This window comes from Hipposideros armiger, unplaced genomic scaffold, assembly GCF_001890085.2.
Source record: "Hipposideros armiger isolate ML-2016 unplaced genomic scaffold, ASM189008v1 scaffold_16, whole genome shotgun sequence".
NCBI lineage: Eukaryota > Metazoa > Chordata > Mammalia > Chiroptera > Hipposideridae > Hipposideros > Hipposideros armiger.
In genome coordinates this window covers 4966143-4982888 of record NW_017731366.1, presented here as the reverse complement: position 1 = coordinate 4982888, position 16746 = coordinate 4966143, and the positions used below count along the sequence as shown (strand labels likewise).

The 16746-nt window shown below is 35.1% G+C and overlaps 1 protein-coding gene across 2 annotated transcripts in view; it reads left to right on the top strand.

Moving 5' to 3' along the window:
- Positions 1 to 16746, top strand: part of GMPS (guanosine monophosphate synthase) — a 57729-nt gene that overhangs the window by 18748 nt on the left and 22235 nt on the right. For both annotated transcript variants that reach the window (XM_019627344.1, XM_019627354.1), the window contains exons 2-5: positions 125 to 303; positions 4127 to 4241; positions 7469 to 7566; positions 11160 to 11263. In XM_019627344.1, the coding sequence (XP_019482889.1) occupies positions 125 to 303; positions 4127 to 4241; positions 7469 to 7566; positions 11160 to 11263 (496 nt within the window). The remainder of the gene's footprint in view (positions 1 to 124; positions 304 to 4126; positions 4242 to 7468; positions 7567 to 11159; positions 11264 to 16746) is intronic.

Sequence of the window (16746 nt, the reverse complement as noted above, 5' to 3'; positions counted from 1 at the left end):
CAACTCAGAACGTCTTAATTTACCAGTTTTTGTTTCTTTTTGTTTTTGGAGCTGATAGTGTGACCACTGGTTTTTAAAGTAACTCTAACTTTCATAATTAAGATGTTTGTATTTATATTTGCAGCTGGAGAATGCTGGAGGAGACTGTAAGGACGGTCACCTCTATGAAGGAGCTGTTGTCATTCTGGATGCTGGCGCTCAGTACGGGAAAGTCATAGACCGAAGAGTGAGGGAGCTGTTCGTGCAATCTGAAATCTTCCCCTTGGAAACCCCAGCATTTGCCATCAAAGAGCATGGATTCCGGTAGGCTTTTCACTTAGGTTTTTCTGAGGAGATTGAGCTTAGATTGTGGGATATTTTATTATTAAATTTGCTTGGGCACTGCTTTTTTCATCAATGGTTTTACAAGAAATTTCCCATGGTTCTGATTAAAGGAAAAATTTAAGTTTTCCAGTTAAAAAAATACCTTAATTTTAATTGCACAGTTGTGTGAGCTTATCATTTGAACGTTTTATGTTTTATGGGATTTGTGGTTCATACTTAGATATGACTATGAGTATTATGGTCATTCATTCGTATGATCCCAGAACATTGATCAAATGAATATATACAATGACTAGAATACCTAAATGAGAATTCTGTGTACAGTGAGTCTCTTTTGCTTCCTATCCCAAGAAAGAATTTCTAAAATATGAAGATTTCTTAAGTCTAATATAAGGGCTAATTTCACAGCTTTACTCTTAGAATATTCAAAAGGACAGCCAACTTATATGTAGTTTCTTCCTTTAACAACTATTTCTGGTTAATGCTATGTATGCCTTTTCTCATGGAATTACTGTTCTTTCTTATTCCAAAGTAAGCAACTGCAGTTTATATCCTCATTTGGCTCTTAAATGTTAATGCTGTGTTTCTTCCAAAACATAATGGTTTTCTTAAAAACATAACTATTTTTCTAATGGAAAAAGTTAACTTTTAAATACTTCATAGACGTGTATACAAGATCCTGTGATTCTTGTTTCTGAAAGAGTGAATTGGAAGCCAGAAAATGCAGATTTAATTTAACTCTGTTCTAGTCTTAGGATACAGATTAAAACAGCTATCTTTTTTAAACTGTAGAATTTTAGTGCGGGAGACCAGCTCCCAGAAGAAAGACATGCGGAGACACAGGAGCGCTTTCAAGAAGAAGTGTCTCAGTTTATTTTTTACAGCATGTCCTTTTTATACCGGACAGTTTACTATATTATTGAGCTGTTTTTTCCAGAGTTAAACTTTTACCCATTAGGAAGTTGTTTTTCTTATATGTTCTCTCCCAGGGTCTATTTTCCTGAGAAGTTGTTTTGTTCAGAGTTTTACCTTCTCAGTGATGTTTCTGTTACAGGGTACAGCCTGATCTGTTCTATACTAATGACTAACTTATCCTAACTATGTTTCAATTTCTACCTATAATGGCTAAAGCTGAGTTTCTGCCTTTGGCCCAAAGGATGTTTGCTGTAACTACTTAGCAATTATTTCAAACACTACTGGCTAAACAGGGTCTTAAGAATTATAAAGTGCATAATTTGTCTATTACTAAGAAACTAACAGCAAAACAGAATTATCGCAATATGTCTAAAACTCACTTAGTTGGTTAGGGTAAATAAAACAATATAAGAAGGGGTGTCAGATCTTTATCCTACTGGGGGCATCCAAAGGGGAATTTAAAATTTTCAAGATATAAAGCAGTATCTGTTTCTCAGTCAGAGCTTCAGAATTTGTCACAATAGCAGTGCACTTGGCCATGTCAGACACTGAGGTGCAGCCGGCTCCCAACATTTTAGAGTAAGACGGGACTCTTGAGTTTATCTAATTCACCTTTCTCCATTTGCCAATGAGAACCAGTTTTAAGGGAATCCAAAAACTTTGTGAGAAATCTGAATGGGTCTCTGTCACATCCAAGGTTCTTCATTTCCCCCTACCCAAAACAAACCAACAAAAGATCCCCAGCAAACTAATTGAGATAATTGTTTTAGAGTAGGGTAGACAGATAGTTGGCAATAGAAATCTATTGGGTTGTCGGAAAAGTCATGATGCGTTTTTGCAACAAAAAAAACCAGAAAAAAATACGTCATGACTTTTCCAACAACCCGGTAGTTGTTTTTCTCATCACCTGATCCTAAACAGTTCCTAGGTCCCGTCCTCCTTGTGCCTAGAGCTTCTTTTCTGTGTAGGAGAATAGGAACTGTAGCATTGTGGCTTTTGTTACTATAGTCCTTTCTGCCTAGATACCTAATTGATCACCCTTTTTCTTGAACAAATGTTAGTTTTATGACATAAGAGACATCTTAACCACCCTGGTTTTAGAACCTTGATCTGCCTGATAACATAAAATTTGTATCTGAAATGTCTTATGGTTTATTGGGCCTTGACTTGCAAATTAGTTTCAAAATAATAACAGGATAGAAATAGAAGACTCAGAATGAGCGATTAGCTCTTCTTACGACTTATTGAGCTAAGAATTTTCATAATTGGTTTAAGCACTGCTTGAATTTTATCCCTAAGACCATTGCCTTTTCAAGTATTAAGAATCTTAGAGCCTTGAGTTGTTTATCAGATTAATGAGGGATGCTGGGCAGTCCCATGGTGGTTATTATCCTTTATAAACTTATATAAAACATACTGAAATGCTAGCGGTTGTGATTATTAAGTATGTTTTGTAAAATTTTAGCATTTGCAATTTTAGGGCGCTAGGTTACATATCTTCCCATAGGAGTAACCCCACATCCTTTTAGGTTATCTTAAAGATGTTACATTTATCATCTGTTTACGTTGTCTTGTTTCTTTTTGCAGAAGATAGGCTAACAAGCATAAAATATACCATAATTCATGTTACCAATACAAAGTTCAAAGAGTGAGGCTTTTGAACTCAAATGATTATTATTATATTTTTTTAAAATGCTCTAGCTTGCCGAGTAATTTTTATGAATTTGACCTGTTATATTCTGGATGTATTATAAGCCTAGCATTTTAGTTTGTATGTTTTTACATGTCAGACAGCTACTAATTATAAAGTGAATTGTAATCCAGATTTGTTTGTAAGTAGATTTTGGTTAGACTTGGAATGCATTTTCCTTTAGAACTATAGATAAATCAGGATTCCTGCAAACTCAAACCTAAAATGAGTCTGAGGGTACCTTAAATTGAGTAAAGGGCTCGCGTTTGCCTGTATTATGTGGGTGGGCACGCAGCAAACTGGAGAGCATGGTTGGGCGATGGGCAAGTCACTCTCTGTGGTTCCAGTTCTTTGTAGCCATGCGACAGTGAAGGCCCAGTGTTGCCAGATTTTTTCCCTCTTTTTTACAAAGAAAATCCTGGCATCTGAATTTTTCTGTAAATTCATAATACTATTAAGATGTCCTAAATTTTTTTGAATGAATGCTGAGGGCCAAATTTGATGTATCAGTGGCCAGGTGAGCAACATAGGCCTCAGTTTGCGCTTCCTTTATACTAACAGTGTGACTCCCAAGTTGACCCATAGAATGCTCTATAAATTGTAGCCAAGTTATAATATTGACTTGTGTGCTGGGAGCAGGGCATGTGGGGCAAAAGTGATGTTAGCTCCCTTTCCCGGTCTCAGGTAAAGCTGTTGGGAATGTTGGACAGGTTTAAAACAGGCAAAGCTAGGTAATTCTTCACACTCTGCCATCCGTTGTTGTAGGGTATTTTGTTCTGAGTCATCCAGGGCCTTTATAATACCTTCAGTTGTCCTTTTGTGCCCTGCCTTGCCTGTTTACTCCTTGCCTCCCAGAAAGACCTATATTTTTTCCATCTTCCTTTAGAATTTTCATTTACTTCCTCCATTGGTGAGGAAAACAAAACAAATTCATGCTAACCTTCATAGATAGAAACATTGGTATTTATATTTTTGGAAGTTTTTGCTTATTAACAAGTGAATGTTGAATTGATAGACTTCCACAAATTGCAATAAAGTAGAATAAATTAATTAAGCTGTGTGAGAGGATGTTAATTAACTTATAGAAACTGGATAGCCTACAATATACTGAAAATATAAAATCTCTGAATCTGTAGACTTTGCATAAAAATCAGCAGTGAGAGATTCTTCACTGACTCTTCTTCTTTAAATCCACAGTGCTATTATCATCTCTGGAGGACCTAATTCTGTGTATGCAGAAGATGCTCCCTGGTTTGATCCAGCAATATTCACCATTGGCAAGCCTGTTCTTGGAATTTGCTATGGCATGCAGGTATATCTGTGAATTTGCCTTCAGAGTTGACTTAATTTTATTCTGTTTGTGACTCCTATTAGTATTTTCTGTCTTTAGAGTATTTAACATATTTAGTTGTATGAGATAATTTGCATATTACAACTCTATGAATTGCTGCACTAGTATAGCAGAACTGACCTAACTTAGTTTTGCCCGCTCAGCTTTATATAATTAAAATCCTACTTCATGTACTATTTTCAACCTTGGTTTTGAGATTCATTCAAGTTTTTCATTTTTACTAATGAATTTAGTATTCTAACATAGCACAAATTAATTGTACATTCCACTGGTTAGTATTGCTGGTCTTTTCCCAGTTTTTGCTATTACAAAACTACCATAAATATTTTCTATTTGTCTTTTGGCGTTGTACATACATAAACTTTTCTCTAGGGTAACCATAAATTGAAATGCTGAGTCTCAGATTCACTGGGTAATGATATTTGATATTTCTTCCCAGTTTACATTCTATAAAAATTGCTCTTCTGTGTATCCCTGCGAAGCTTGACATGGTCTTTTTTTTTTTTTTTTGGGTATCTTCCTATGTGAAGAGGTTTTAAAAGGATCACGTTGTAGTTTTAATGTTCATTTTCCTTATTATTGTAAGATTTGTATGTTTATTTGCCATTAGTGTCTGCTTTACTATAAAACCTTGTTCATGATTTTTGCCTATTTTTCAATTGATTTTTTTTAAATTCATTTATATATGCTGGATAGTAAACTTTTGTCAATTATGTATATTGCAGATACCTTCTAGACTGTTCATTCTTTATAATTTCGTTTGGCCTTTTTTTTTTTTTTAGTATTCTAAGAACATCTTTATTACAAGTGTTTGGTTTCCTTGTACACTTCCACAAGGTTTTCTCAAATTGTTTTTACTGGCAGAATTTCTTTCTCTGTTTTCCTCCCAAATCTAAACCTTATTGTAAAACTTGGGCAAATATGACAGGTAAAAGAGGGGCTGATATGATTAGGGTGGTAGACCTGGAGCACTACATGGCTTTCTTTGAGACATTTTAGACTTTGGGGTTATCAGGAATTCATACTGAAAACCATTTCCTTAAGCCAAAATAGAATATTAAAACAACAATTTAATAAGTAAATTGTTTTATTATACAGAAAGTTATCCCCTCCTTCCACAAACACACAGCTGATTTTTCAACTCCTTGCACTTTCAACCATAAGTAGCATAGTTAGGAACCAAAATTAAGTATGAAAGTCTTCTGAGCAGGTGAGAGCTTTAAACTTTACTGCAAGCCATTGACTTTCTAAAAAGACTTTAAACTTTGTATGGACTTTTAAATTGTGTATGGTTCCAACAGCTTTGGTTACCTTGATCATTCAACTGTCCTCTAATTAAGAACTGCAAATTAGGGGAGGCAGAGGTGTAGAAGGTTCACTGATTGTATTATAGAAGCACATTTCACTTAGCAAATTTGAATGGACTGCTCTGGACCATATGCATGTTAGGCCCCTGGGACTGAAGAGACCTGAAAAAAGACCTGAAGACATGGGGGTGAGAACATGGTCTGTTTTGGTAATCATGCTAGCTTGAACGGCTAGAGGAGAGAATGAAGGGGAAGCGGAGAGTGAAGGGGAAGATGAGACAGTGGCCATTTAATGAAGTCTTTGTTCAGTATAAGGGACTTGGACTTGATCAGAAAACTATGGCCTCCTGCCAAACCTGGCCCCACTGCTTGTTTTTTAATGACCTGCAAGCTGAGAATGGTTTTTGTGTTTTGAAATGGTTCAAAAAAATTTTTTTAAAGAATTATATTTTGTGATATGTGAAAATTAAATTAAATTCAAATTTCTGTGTTCATAAATAAAGTTTTATTGGAACACAGCCACATCCATTGCTTTAAGTATTGTCTATGCATGCTTTTGTGCTACAATGACAAGAGTTGAATAGTTACTCCAGAGACAGTAGGGCCAGCAAAGGCTAAAATACTTTCTGACCCTTCACAGGAAAAATTTACCAATCCCTGCCGGATATGCTAAAGAGCCATTGAAGAATTTAATCATGGATAACACAATCATATTTATATTTTAGTAGATAACACTGGTATGGGCATACCTCGGAGATACTGTAGGTTTGGTTCCAGACCACTGCAATAAAGCGAGTTGTAATCTTTTTGCTGGTGGAAGGTCTTGCCTTCAGTTTGTAAAAAAAAAAAATGCAACATCTGTGAAGTGCAATGAAGCGGAGCGTTATAAAACGAGGTATGCCTGTAATGGCTTAAACAAGGGTTAGAGAGTTTCTTTCCTGCTAGACTTAACTGGAACTTTTATTCAGGAAAGTTTACTGTGAATGTCTAAGAGGAAAATTGTAGCGGTCAGCATTTGGGGATGGTTTTAAATAATATGCCACCGTGCATTATAAGAATGAACGTTTATTTAGCCTTCTTGCTTTTCTGTTGGGATCTGGGTCAACCTGCATCATGTGTTATTATGGCAGATATCTTATGACACTTTTGGAACAGACACATCAAGATGAATTGTAGTGATTATATCAATGCAGATTTAATGTTTTTAAAAATCTTGCATTTATTTGGTGTTGGGGGTTTGGGCATATGTAAATGTAAATAAGAGTAGAAGATTGACAAAAGTAGGGGCAGAGTGCAGAGACCATTTGAAATAAGAGTCTGTAGGTGTATGGGATTTGAACAAATGAGTTTAATTGAAAGACCAGATTTTCTTGCTTATCCCAGCTCCATAGCACAGCCTTCTGTCGGCTTTCAGACTTCCTTTGGGACCAGAGATTGAACAGCTTGGAGAGATTTATACTTGTCTAGTTTTAATACCATAGCTCTTCTCGTTGACTACTCTAGCTTTTTCTAAGCTATTTTCATATTATTTTCATATTACCCTTTACAGTGCTTTTAAACTGAACTCAGGTGAAATTATTAAAGAAATCTCTATTTTTAATAGATGAATTAAAGTGCACTAAATGGAAAATCTGCCAGTGTTTAACAGAAATTAACCTCACATCAAATTTCTAATCTAGTTTTGTTTTATAACTATGTCTCTTAATAATTGTGCAATTGTATATAACAGTACCAAGTTTTCCAGATTTTTCAAACGCCCTTTTTTTGTGGGCACAAACATAACGTATCCTGAAAAGAAGGAATATAAATTAAATTAGCATAAGAAAACGGGTAATTTTCTTTTGATTTATATTAACATCAATTTATTTTCTCTTTGAACAGATGATGAATAAAGTATTTGGAGGTACTGTGCACAAAAAAAGTGTTAGAGAAGATGGAGTCTTCAGTATTAGTGTGGATAACACATGCTCATTATTCAGGTATTTTAGATATTTTTAGATGAATAGGAATGGTAGATTAACTAATTTAAAGTTTGGATTGTATGCTTCAAAATGGGAGATTCTGTAATTCTTAAACAATGTTAATGCCACAGTAGTGGCCAAAGGCATAATTACAGTATTTGTCTTCTGTTTGAGTGTCAAGACAGAGGAGGGAGGTGGTGATGCTAACATGACATAATTTAGAAGCACCTCTGCAGTCTTGGACACCTATTTGGGATTGCATATAGTGATGCCAACGTTTGTAGTTTTTCCTTTTCACTCTTTGGTAGAATGTGATTTTCAACATTTGATGTGATAAATGTATACAGTTTTAAACTGGCCTGCATCTAAGATGCATTTGTATACCTTTCCCCACCACATTCTTGCTGGGGAAATTTAGCAAGCTGTCTATTTATTAGACTCATTACTTAACATGTGTTTTGTTTCCCTCCTCCTCACTTTCTCTATGTTGAGCATAACTGTACATGGTGTACTATCTTTTTAATATGGTGAATGTATTAATTGATTTTATTGCTATGTGGCAATAGATTAGGTGCTATAGCTTTAATCTATATAAAAATAATGAACGAGCTGTTCACTAGCTTCCTAGAATTATCTTCTGCTTTACTTAAAAAAAAAAAATCACTGTTTTCACTCAGTTTTCTGAAAGACCAGAAAACTTATGTTTTAGTCACTTGCTTTCTTTTTGGGGTTTTTCTGTTTTGGGTAAAGCCCATTTTGATGGCCTGTTGGTTACTTATTTGCTTCTTTTTGACCTGAATTTCATTTTTATTTTAAAACCACATTTTCCTCTAACTGCGTTAAATCTGTAAAATGCAGGCTGATGTCAATTAATGAGCACATGTAGTTACTTTCTATCATCATTTCTTTTCACTGTGCTAATTATTTTTAATTATAGGTTTGTTTGATTAACATATATCCTTAAAGCCTCCCATTCACTTGTGCCTAAATTCTTAACAAATGGTTTTCTCCAAATTGGACATATCAGAATGTTTTTAAATTGAGTAAATTTGGTGTGTAATATTGTGTAAGTTTAAGATGTACAATGTATTACTTTGATACATTTATATATTATAATATGATTGCTGATGTAGTGATAATTTATCACATGATATAATTATAGTATAATGTTATCTACATTCACTATACTGTGCAGTAGATCTCTGTGGCTTATTTACTATTCATTATAAGTTTGTACCCTTAAACACCATCACTCTTATCCTCTCCCCACCCCCCGCTGCCCCAGTCCCCTTGGTAACCACCATTTTTCTCTATTTTTTACAGGTTTAACTGTTTTAGATTCTACATATAAGGGACATCATACAGTACTTTCTCTGTCTGACTGATCTTGCTTAGCTTAATGTGCTCAGGGTTCACTATGTTGTCGCAAGGAGGAGGACATCTTCCTTTCTCATGACTGAAGAATATTCCATATTGTATATGTACCACATCTTTTTTATCCATTCATTCATTGATGGGCATTTGGGTTGTTTCCATGTCTTAGCTATTTTGAGTAATGCTGTAATAAGTGGAATTGCTAGATCCTATGATAGATCTAATTTTAATTTTTTTAAAGAACCTGCATATTCTTTTCCATAGTGGTTGAACCAGTTTACAGTTCCACCGACAATGTGCAAGTGTCACCTTTTCACCACATCCTCACCAGCACTGGTTATCTCTTGTCTCCTTGATGATAGCCATTCTTACAGGTGTGAGGTGATGTCTCATGGTGGTTTGATTTGAATTTCCCTGATAAGTAGTGATGTTAAGCATCTTTTCATGTGTCTCTTGGTCATTTTGATGTCCTCTTTGGAGAAATGTCTGTTTAGTTTTTCTACCCATTTTTTAAATCAGATTTTTTTGTTTTTGTTTTTTGAGTTGACTAAGTTTTATATATATTTTGGATAGTAACTCATCCGTCAACAAATTTTAAGATCCTTGTCATGAATTTATTTTTATCTGAAATGTAGATACAATCCCAGTTTTTACACAAAACTGGCTATGGCTATGGCTAGCTCCTCTTTAATATTCAGGAAGAGCAAAAATAAGTAAACCTGTGTTCAAAGATTCTATTTTTCAAAGGAAGATTAATTAAAAAGCCAAGATTGCTTAAAAGAATTTTACACACTGAAGCTACTCATTGCCAAAATATGTTTGAAATCCAGTGCTAGTTCCACTTCATAATGAAGCGGTGTTGTCTGTATTCACTCACAGTATAACGTCCCACCAGGACTCCTAAAGCAGCTCTCAAGACGAGTCACTTAAGAACTGCTTTAGGAGTCCTGGTGGGATGTTCTACTGTCAGAGGCTTTAAACATAAAGATCTGGTCAAGATTTAATGTTTTTCTGTCTTTCTGGTTCCAAAATTCTGAGACTCAGTCACAACCTATACTAACCCTAAACAACAGTGTTGACAACAATTACAATACCAAAACATCCTTTAGCTTGAATGTACTTTATCCTCTTGCTTTATTTTTAATTTAATTTTTTATTTCTTAATATTTCAGATTTTCCTATAATGTACAAAATATCTTTTTATGATTGATGTTTAAATCAGGGTCCAGAGAAAGTTCACACATTGTATTTAATTAATGTTACTTACATCTCTTTTAATCCATGCCATTAATTTGTGTGGCACGAGAGATAGAGGTCCACATTGCGTCTGGGTCATTGTTTGTAGGCCTTTTCAGTGAACAAAGTTAGGCAGTATATATTCTTTTAGAAAGAGGAAACAATCATTAATGTATACTATTATTTCCAGTTAAAATGAAAGATTATAGGGTTTTTACCTAATGCCTTTGATTCTTTTTTTATTTCCATGCTTTAAATCTGAAACTCTCAATTCCTCATATATACTCTCAATATATTATTTATATTTGTTTTAACTTACAGTATACACATATCTATACTATATATATAGCTGCAAAATAACATTAGTACTAGTACTGAATAAAGTATTAAGATCTCTGAAATACCTCTTGTTTTTAAGATAAACACCAATAGAGATAAAATGTTGAAATTGTTATAGCCTCTTGAAATTATTATTTTTTTTGTGTGTGGTAATAATACCAAATTGATATATTTATTTGTCTCAGTTTTCAGTTTTTACAGATTGACTTTTTTTGAGATTTAATATTTTTTAATTGGCTTTACTTATAGCGGATAGAATAAATTTAAATTCTAGCAGTCTTGCACTGTTACATGCTTATTTCTGTTTTCTTGATTTACACATATGGCAAACTAGTATTTCTAAAGCTAAAGAATAAACTTCCAGTTATAAGATGAATAAGTTCTGGGGATCTAACGTACAGCATGGTGACTACTGTTAGAGAGTAGATCTTAAATGTACTCACCACACATGCAAAAAATGGTAATTATGTGAAATGATGGATGTGTTAACTAACCTTATTGTAATCATTTCAAAAAAATATATTACGTTGTACAGCTCAAACTTAACACAATGTTAGATGTCAGTTATATCTCAAAGCTGGAAAAAGCAAAGCAAAAGGATCCATTAATCATGTCTGTAATTAAGATATTTGTGTGTTGTGTTTTATTTCTTCTATGTTTAGGGGCCTTCAGAAGGAAGAAATTGTTTTGCTTACCCATGGAGATAGTGTAGACAAAGTAGCTGATGGATTCAAGGTGGTGGCACGTTCTGGGAACATTGTGGCAGGTGAAAATTCTAAAACTTTTGCAGATTTCATTTTAAAAAATTTATCTGAATAGTCTAAGACTATGTTTCTATATAAGGTACTGTTTTTGATTTTTCTGATTTTTAAAAGATACTTTAAATGTCAGGATCAACTATTAGTTTGTGAAGGAAATTAAATATTAGGAAGATTATCTAGAAGTCACCTACTGGTTTGCTCTGAAATATTTTTAAAAATGTTTATACTTATCACAAGTTTTTCAGACATAAAACACAGCAGCTATAATTTTACAGCTCAGGAAAAATGTGGGAGCTCTCCATCTTTCTAACATGCTATATTCATAATTGCCTTTTTAAATGCCTTTCTTAAGTATGCATAGGCATGTATCTTGGATGTCTGCAAAACACCAGAGTCAGCATTCAGGACATTTCTCTGAACCAGGGTTGGCAAACTATGACCTATGGGTCAAATCTAGCCGGTAGCCTGTTTCAGCATGTCCAGGAACTAAGAATGATTTTTTACATTAAAGGATTATAATAAAAAAGACTATATATGTGTTTCACAAAGCCTAAGATTTTTACTGTCTAGCTCTCTGTAGGAAATTTGCCAACCCATGCTGTAAAACCATTTTTGTCATCTACTTTTTTGAGGAAGAGGAATTGATTTTCTGGCTGCTTGTATTTGCTTGCTTACTTGAATAATTGTAAATAATCACCACTAATCCTGGAAATCAGTAAAAGAAAAAAATGGGTTTATCAATACATTTCTTGATGTTTGAAATGCCATATCTTAATAATAAGTTGAAGAAACGATTTGTCCTGGATAAACTGAATTGAGTGAGTAATCGGCCCCAGTTACTTAACAGACTTAATATATTAGCATGCATATGATCAAGAATGGTTTTCATATTGAAATGCGTTTACTTCATATAAAAGATCAACAGTGGTGGATGGCTTATGTATTTTTATTCATTTAAAAAATATTTGAGCACCTACTATGTGCCAGGCACAGTGTATCCTTGGCACAGTGCTAGGTGCCAAGGATACAGTAATGAACAAAATGGGCAAAATCTTTAACATTCTAGTTGGGGGAAGGGGTGGGACAGACAATATACAGACAAATACAGAATATATCAGGTGTCAGCATTTATTAAGTACATTGAAAAAATAGGGCAAGAGAGGAGTGTTGCAGAATATGTGTGATTAGTGTTGTTAATGTTTTATATCAGATATTCGGGGAAGGTATTTCTGTAAGATGAAATTGGACATGAAGGAAGTAAGTGCTGACCCTTCTGGATATTTGAGGGAAAAAGAAAGAACAGTACAAAGCTTCTGGGATGGGACCCTGTTTGAGGAACAGCAAGGAGACGACGGGGTTTTGTTTGGAGTAAACGTGGGGGAGAGTGGGAGAAGTGGAGGCCAGAGAGGTTGCTGGGGACCAGAACACAGGACCTTCGAGGACATTACGAAAACATTCTTGGCTCATAGTGAGTAGGGGTTTTGAATAAAGGAGAGACGTGATCTAATTCCTGGCTATAGTGAGGAGAAAAGAGACAGGGTCAGATGTCGAAGCAGCGAGACCAGCAAGGTGTCCATGGAATCAGGAAGGGAGAGAACGGTGTAGGTGATGGGCGGCAGAGGTGGGGGTGGTCAGGAGGGATTGGATTCCCGCAGAGATTTGTACATACATATTTTGTTAGATTTATACCTAAGTATTTCATTTTTTGGGGGGTGCTAATGTTAATTGTATTGTGTTTTAAATATCAAATTCCACTTGTTCATGGATGGTATATAGGAAAGCAATGAACTTTTGGTTTTAACCTGTATTCTACAACTAAAGCAGTAATTCTGCTGTAATCACTTATTAGTTCCAGGAGTTTTTTATTGTTGATTCTTTCAGGTTTTTTGTATAGGTGATCATGTCACCTGTGAACAAAGACAGTTTTATTTCTCTTTCCTGGTTTGCGTACTATTTATTTCCTTGTCTTGTCTTTTTGTATTAGCTAGGACTTTTAGTACGATGTTAAAAAGCTGTGGCTAGAGGGAACATCCTTGCCTAGATCCTGATCTTAGTGGGAAAGTTTTGAGTTTCTTACTGTTAAGTATGATGTTAGCTGAAGGTTTTTAGAAGATAGTCTTTATCAAGTTGAGGAACTCCCTTTCTGTTCTTAGTTTACTGAGTTTTTATCATGAATGAGTGTTGAATTTTTTTCAGATACTTTTTCTGCATGTATTGATAGCATTGTGTAATTTCTTGTATAGATCTAGGCCTATTCAGATTATCAATTTCTTGTGTGAATTTTGGTAAATTGTGTCTTTCAAAGAATTAGTCCATGTTATCTAGGTTATAAAATTTGGGACACAGTTGTTCATAGTATTCCTTTATTATTCCTTTTAATGTTCATGAAATCTGTAATGATATTCCTTCTTTTATTTGTGATATTAGTAATTTATGTCTTTTTTCTTTTAGTTAGCCTGACTGGAGGCTTATCAATTTTATTGTTCTTTTCAAAGAACTGGGGTTTGGTTTTGTTAATGTTTTATTTCTCCAATTGATTTCCTGTTTTAAATTTCATTGATTTCTGCTTTAATTTTTATTATTTCTTTTCTTCTGCTTACTTTGGATTTAATTTTCCCCACTTTTTCTTGTGTCCTGAGGTGGATGCTTAGATGATTGATTTTTAAATCTGTTCTGATATGTGCATTCAGCTATAAATTTCCCTCTAAGGTCTGTTTTTGCTGTCTTTTGGTGGTTTCAGACCAATTTCCAATGTGTGTGGGAGTCGGGGGGTGGTGTTTCCCACACCAGCAGGGTGTCCAAGAATTCAACTCAATTCAACTCAAATCTAATACTATCTACCTGGACATATAGCATCAAGTTCTATAGGTTGAAGGCTCAGTCCAAGACTTACCAGTCACAAGCCTAGGTTGACGGATTGGCTGAGGATTGGCGGTTCCACTGACCCCTCCTTGGACTTAGGATGCTTGGACTTCAGATGCCAGTTGTAATTCCAGGTTACCAGTACTCTGACTGACTGACATATAAATCAGAAGTTCCTACAACCCCCTCTTTGGGCTCGTTTGATTTGCTAGAGCAGCTCACAGAACTCAGAAATATTTTATCTACTAGATCACCAGCTTCTTATAAAAGGATATAACTTAGGATGAGCCAGATGGAAGAGATGCTTAGGGCAAGGTGTGGGGGAAAGACACGGAGCTTTCATGCCCTCTCCAGACACGCCACTGTCTCCTAGAGCTCCAAGTGTTCAACTTGGAAGCCTTCTGAATCCCATCCTTTGGGGTTTTTATGGAGGCTTTGTTAAACAGGCATGATTACTTAAATCATTGTCCATTGGTGATTGATTCAATCTCCATCCCCACTCTCCTCCCTGGAGGTCAAGGGGCTGGGACTGAAAGTTTCAACCCTTAAATCACATGGTTGGCTTCTCTGTCAACCAACTTGTATCCTCAGGTGCATTCCAAAAGTCACCTTAACATTTCATCAACTTAGGAAATTCCAAGGGTTTTGGAAGCTGTGAGTCAGGAACTGTGGACAAAAACCAAATATATATTTCCTATAAATCACAATATTGCACATTTAAGTTCTGCTCTCGGCAAATTTCAGTTATCCAATATAACGCTATCAACTATAGTCACTGTATTATATATTAGATCCTCAGACTTTATTCATCTTATAACTGAAAGTTTGTATCCTTTTACCAGTCTCTTCTTATTTCCCTCCCCCCTCCACCCACCCCCTGGCAATCACTTTCTGTTCCCTGTTCCTGCGATTGACTTTTTTTTCTTTTTTAAAGATTGTACATATAAGTGATAACCATGCAGTATTTGGCTTGTTGCACTTAGCATAATGCCCTCCAGGTTCATACATATTGTTGTATATGACAGGATTTCCTTTTATTTAAGGCTGAATAATATTCGCGCGCGCGCGTGTGTGCGTGTGTGTGTGTGTGTGTACGTGTACCATATTTTCTTTATCCATTTATTCATCGACAGACACTTAGTTTGTTTCCATGTCTTGGTTATTGTGAATAATGCTGCAGTGAACATATGGATATCTCTTTTGAGATAATGGTTTCATTTCTTTTGGATATATACCCAAAAGTGGGATTGCTGGATTATATGGTAGTTCTATTTTTATTTGTTTTGTGGAACCTCCATGCTGTTTTCCATAGTGGCTGTACCAGTTTGTATTCCCTGAACAGCGTACAACGATTCCCTTTCTCCACATCTTTGCCAGCATTTGTTGTCTTGTCTTTTTGATAATAGATACCCTAACAGGTATGAGGTGATATGTCATTGCGGGTTTGATTTGCATTTCCCTGATGATTAGTGATGTTGAGCACTTTTTTATCTACCTGTTGGTCACTTGTAAGTCTTTTTTGGAAAAATGTCTATTCAGGTCCTTTGCCGATTTTTTAATTTGGTTGTTTTTATGCCTTTGAGTTGTATGAGTTCCTTGCATATTTTGGATATTAATCTCTTATTTGATATATAGTTTGCAAATATTTTATTCCATTCCGTAGGTTGCCTTTTCATTTTGTTGCTTTCATTTGCTCTGCAGAAGCTTTTTAATTTGATGTTAGGTAGTCCTATTTATATTTGTTTTTGTTGCCTTTGTTTTTGGTGTCAAATCCAAAAAAATATTGCTAAGACCAATGTCACGGAGCTTTTTTTCTGTGTTTTCTTCTAGTAGTTTTATGATTTCGGGTTTTACATTCAAGTCTTTAATCCATCTTGAGTTGAATTTTGTGTATGGCCTAACATAGGGATCCAGTTTCATTTTTTTGGGTGTGTGACCGTCCAGTTTTCCCAATACCAGTTATTGAAAAGACTATTCTTTCCTCATTGTATATTCTTGACTTTGCCATAAATTAGTAGACAGTATATACATGGGTTTATTTCTGGGCTCTTTGTTCTGTCCCTTTGGTCTCTGTGCCTGTTTTTATCTGAATATCATACTGTTTTGATTACTGTAGTGCTGTAATATAGTTTGAAATCAAGAAGTGTGATGTCTCCAGCTTTGTTCTTTCTCAAAATTTCTTTGGCTCTTTGGAGTCTTTTGTGGTTCCATACAAATTTTAGGATTGTTTTTGCTATTTTTGTGAAAAAAGACATTAGCATTTTGATAGAGGTTGAATTGGATCTATAGATTGCTTATATATTAGTTCTTCTTATCCATGAACATGGGATATTTTTCCATTTATTTGTTCCTTCTTCAGTTTCTTTCATCAGTCTTATAGTGTTCAGTGTACAGATCTTTCATCTCCTTGGTTAAATTTATTCCTAAGTATTTTATTCTTTTTTTTTTTTAAGATTTTTATTGGGGAATTGGGGGGCTGGGAACAGCAGTGGGGAATTGGGGGAAGGGGAACAGACAAGTTGCTGTCATTTTTTGTTCTTCGGTCTAGTTGTGGAGGACGTTGCTTCACTGGCCCAAGTTGGCACCATCATTGCGCTCTTCCCGGGTGAGGCAGATCAGTCGCTGG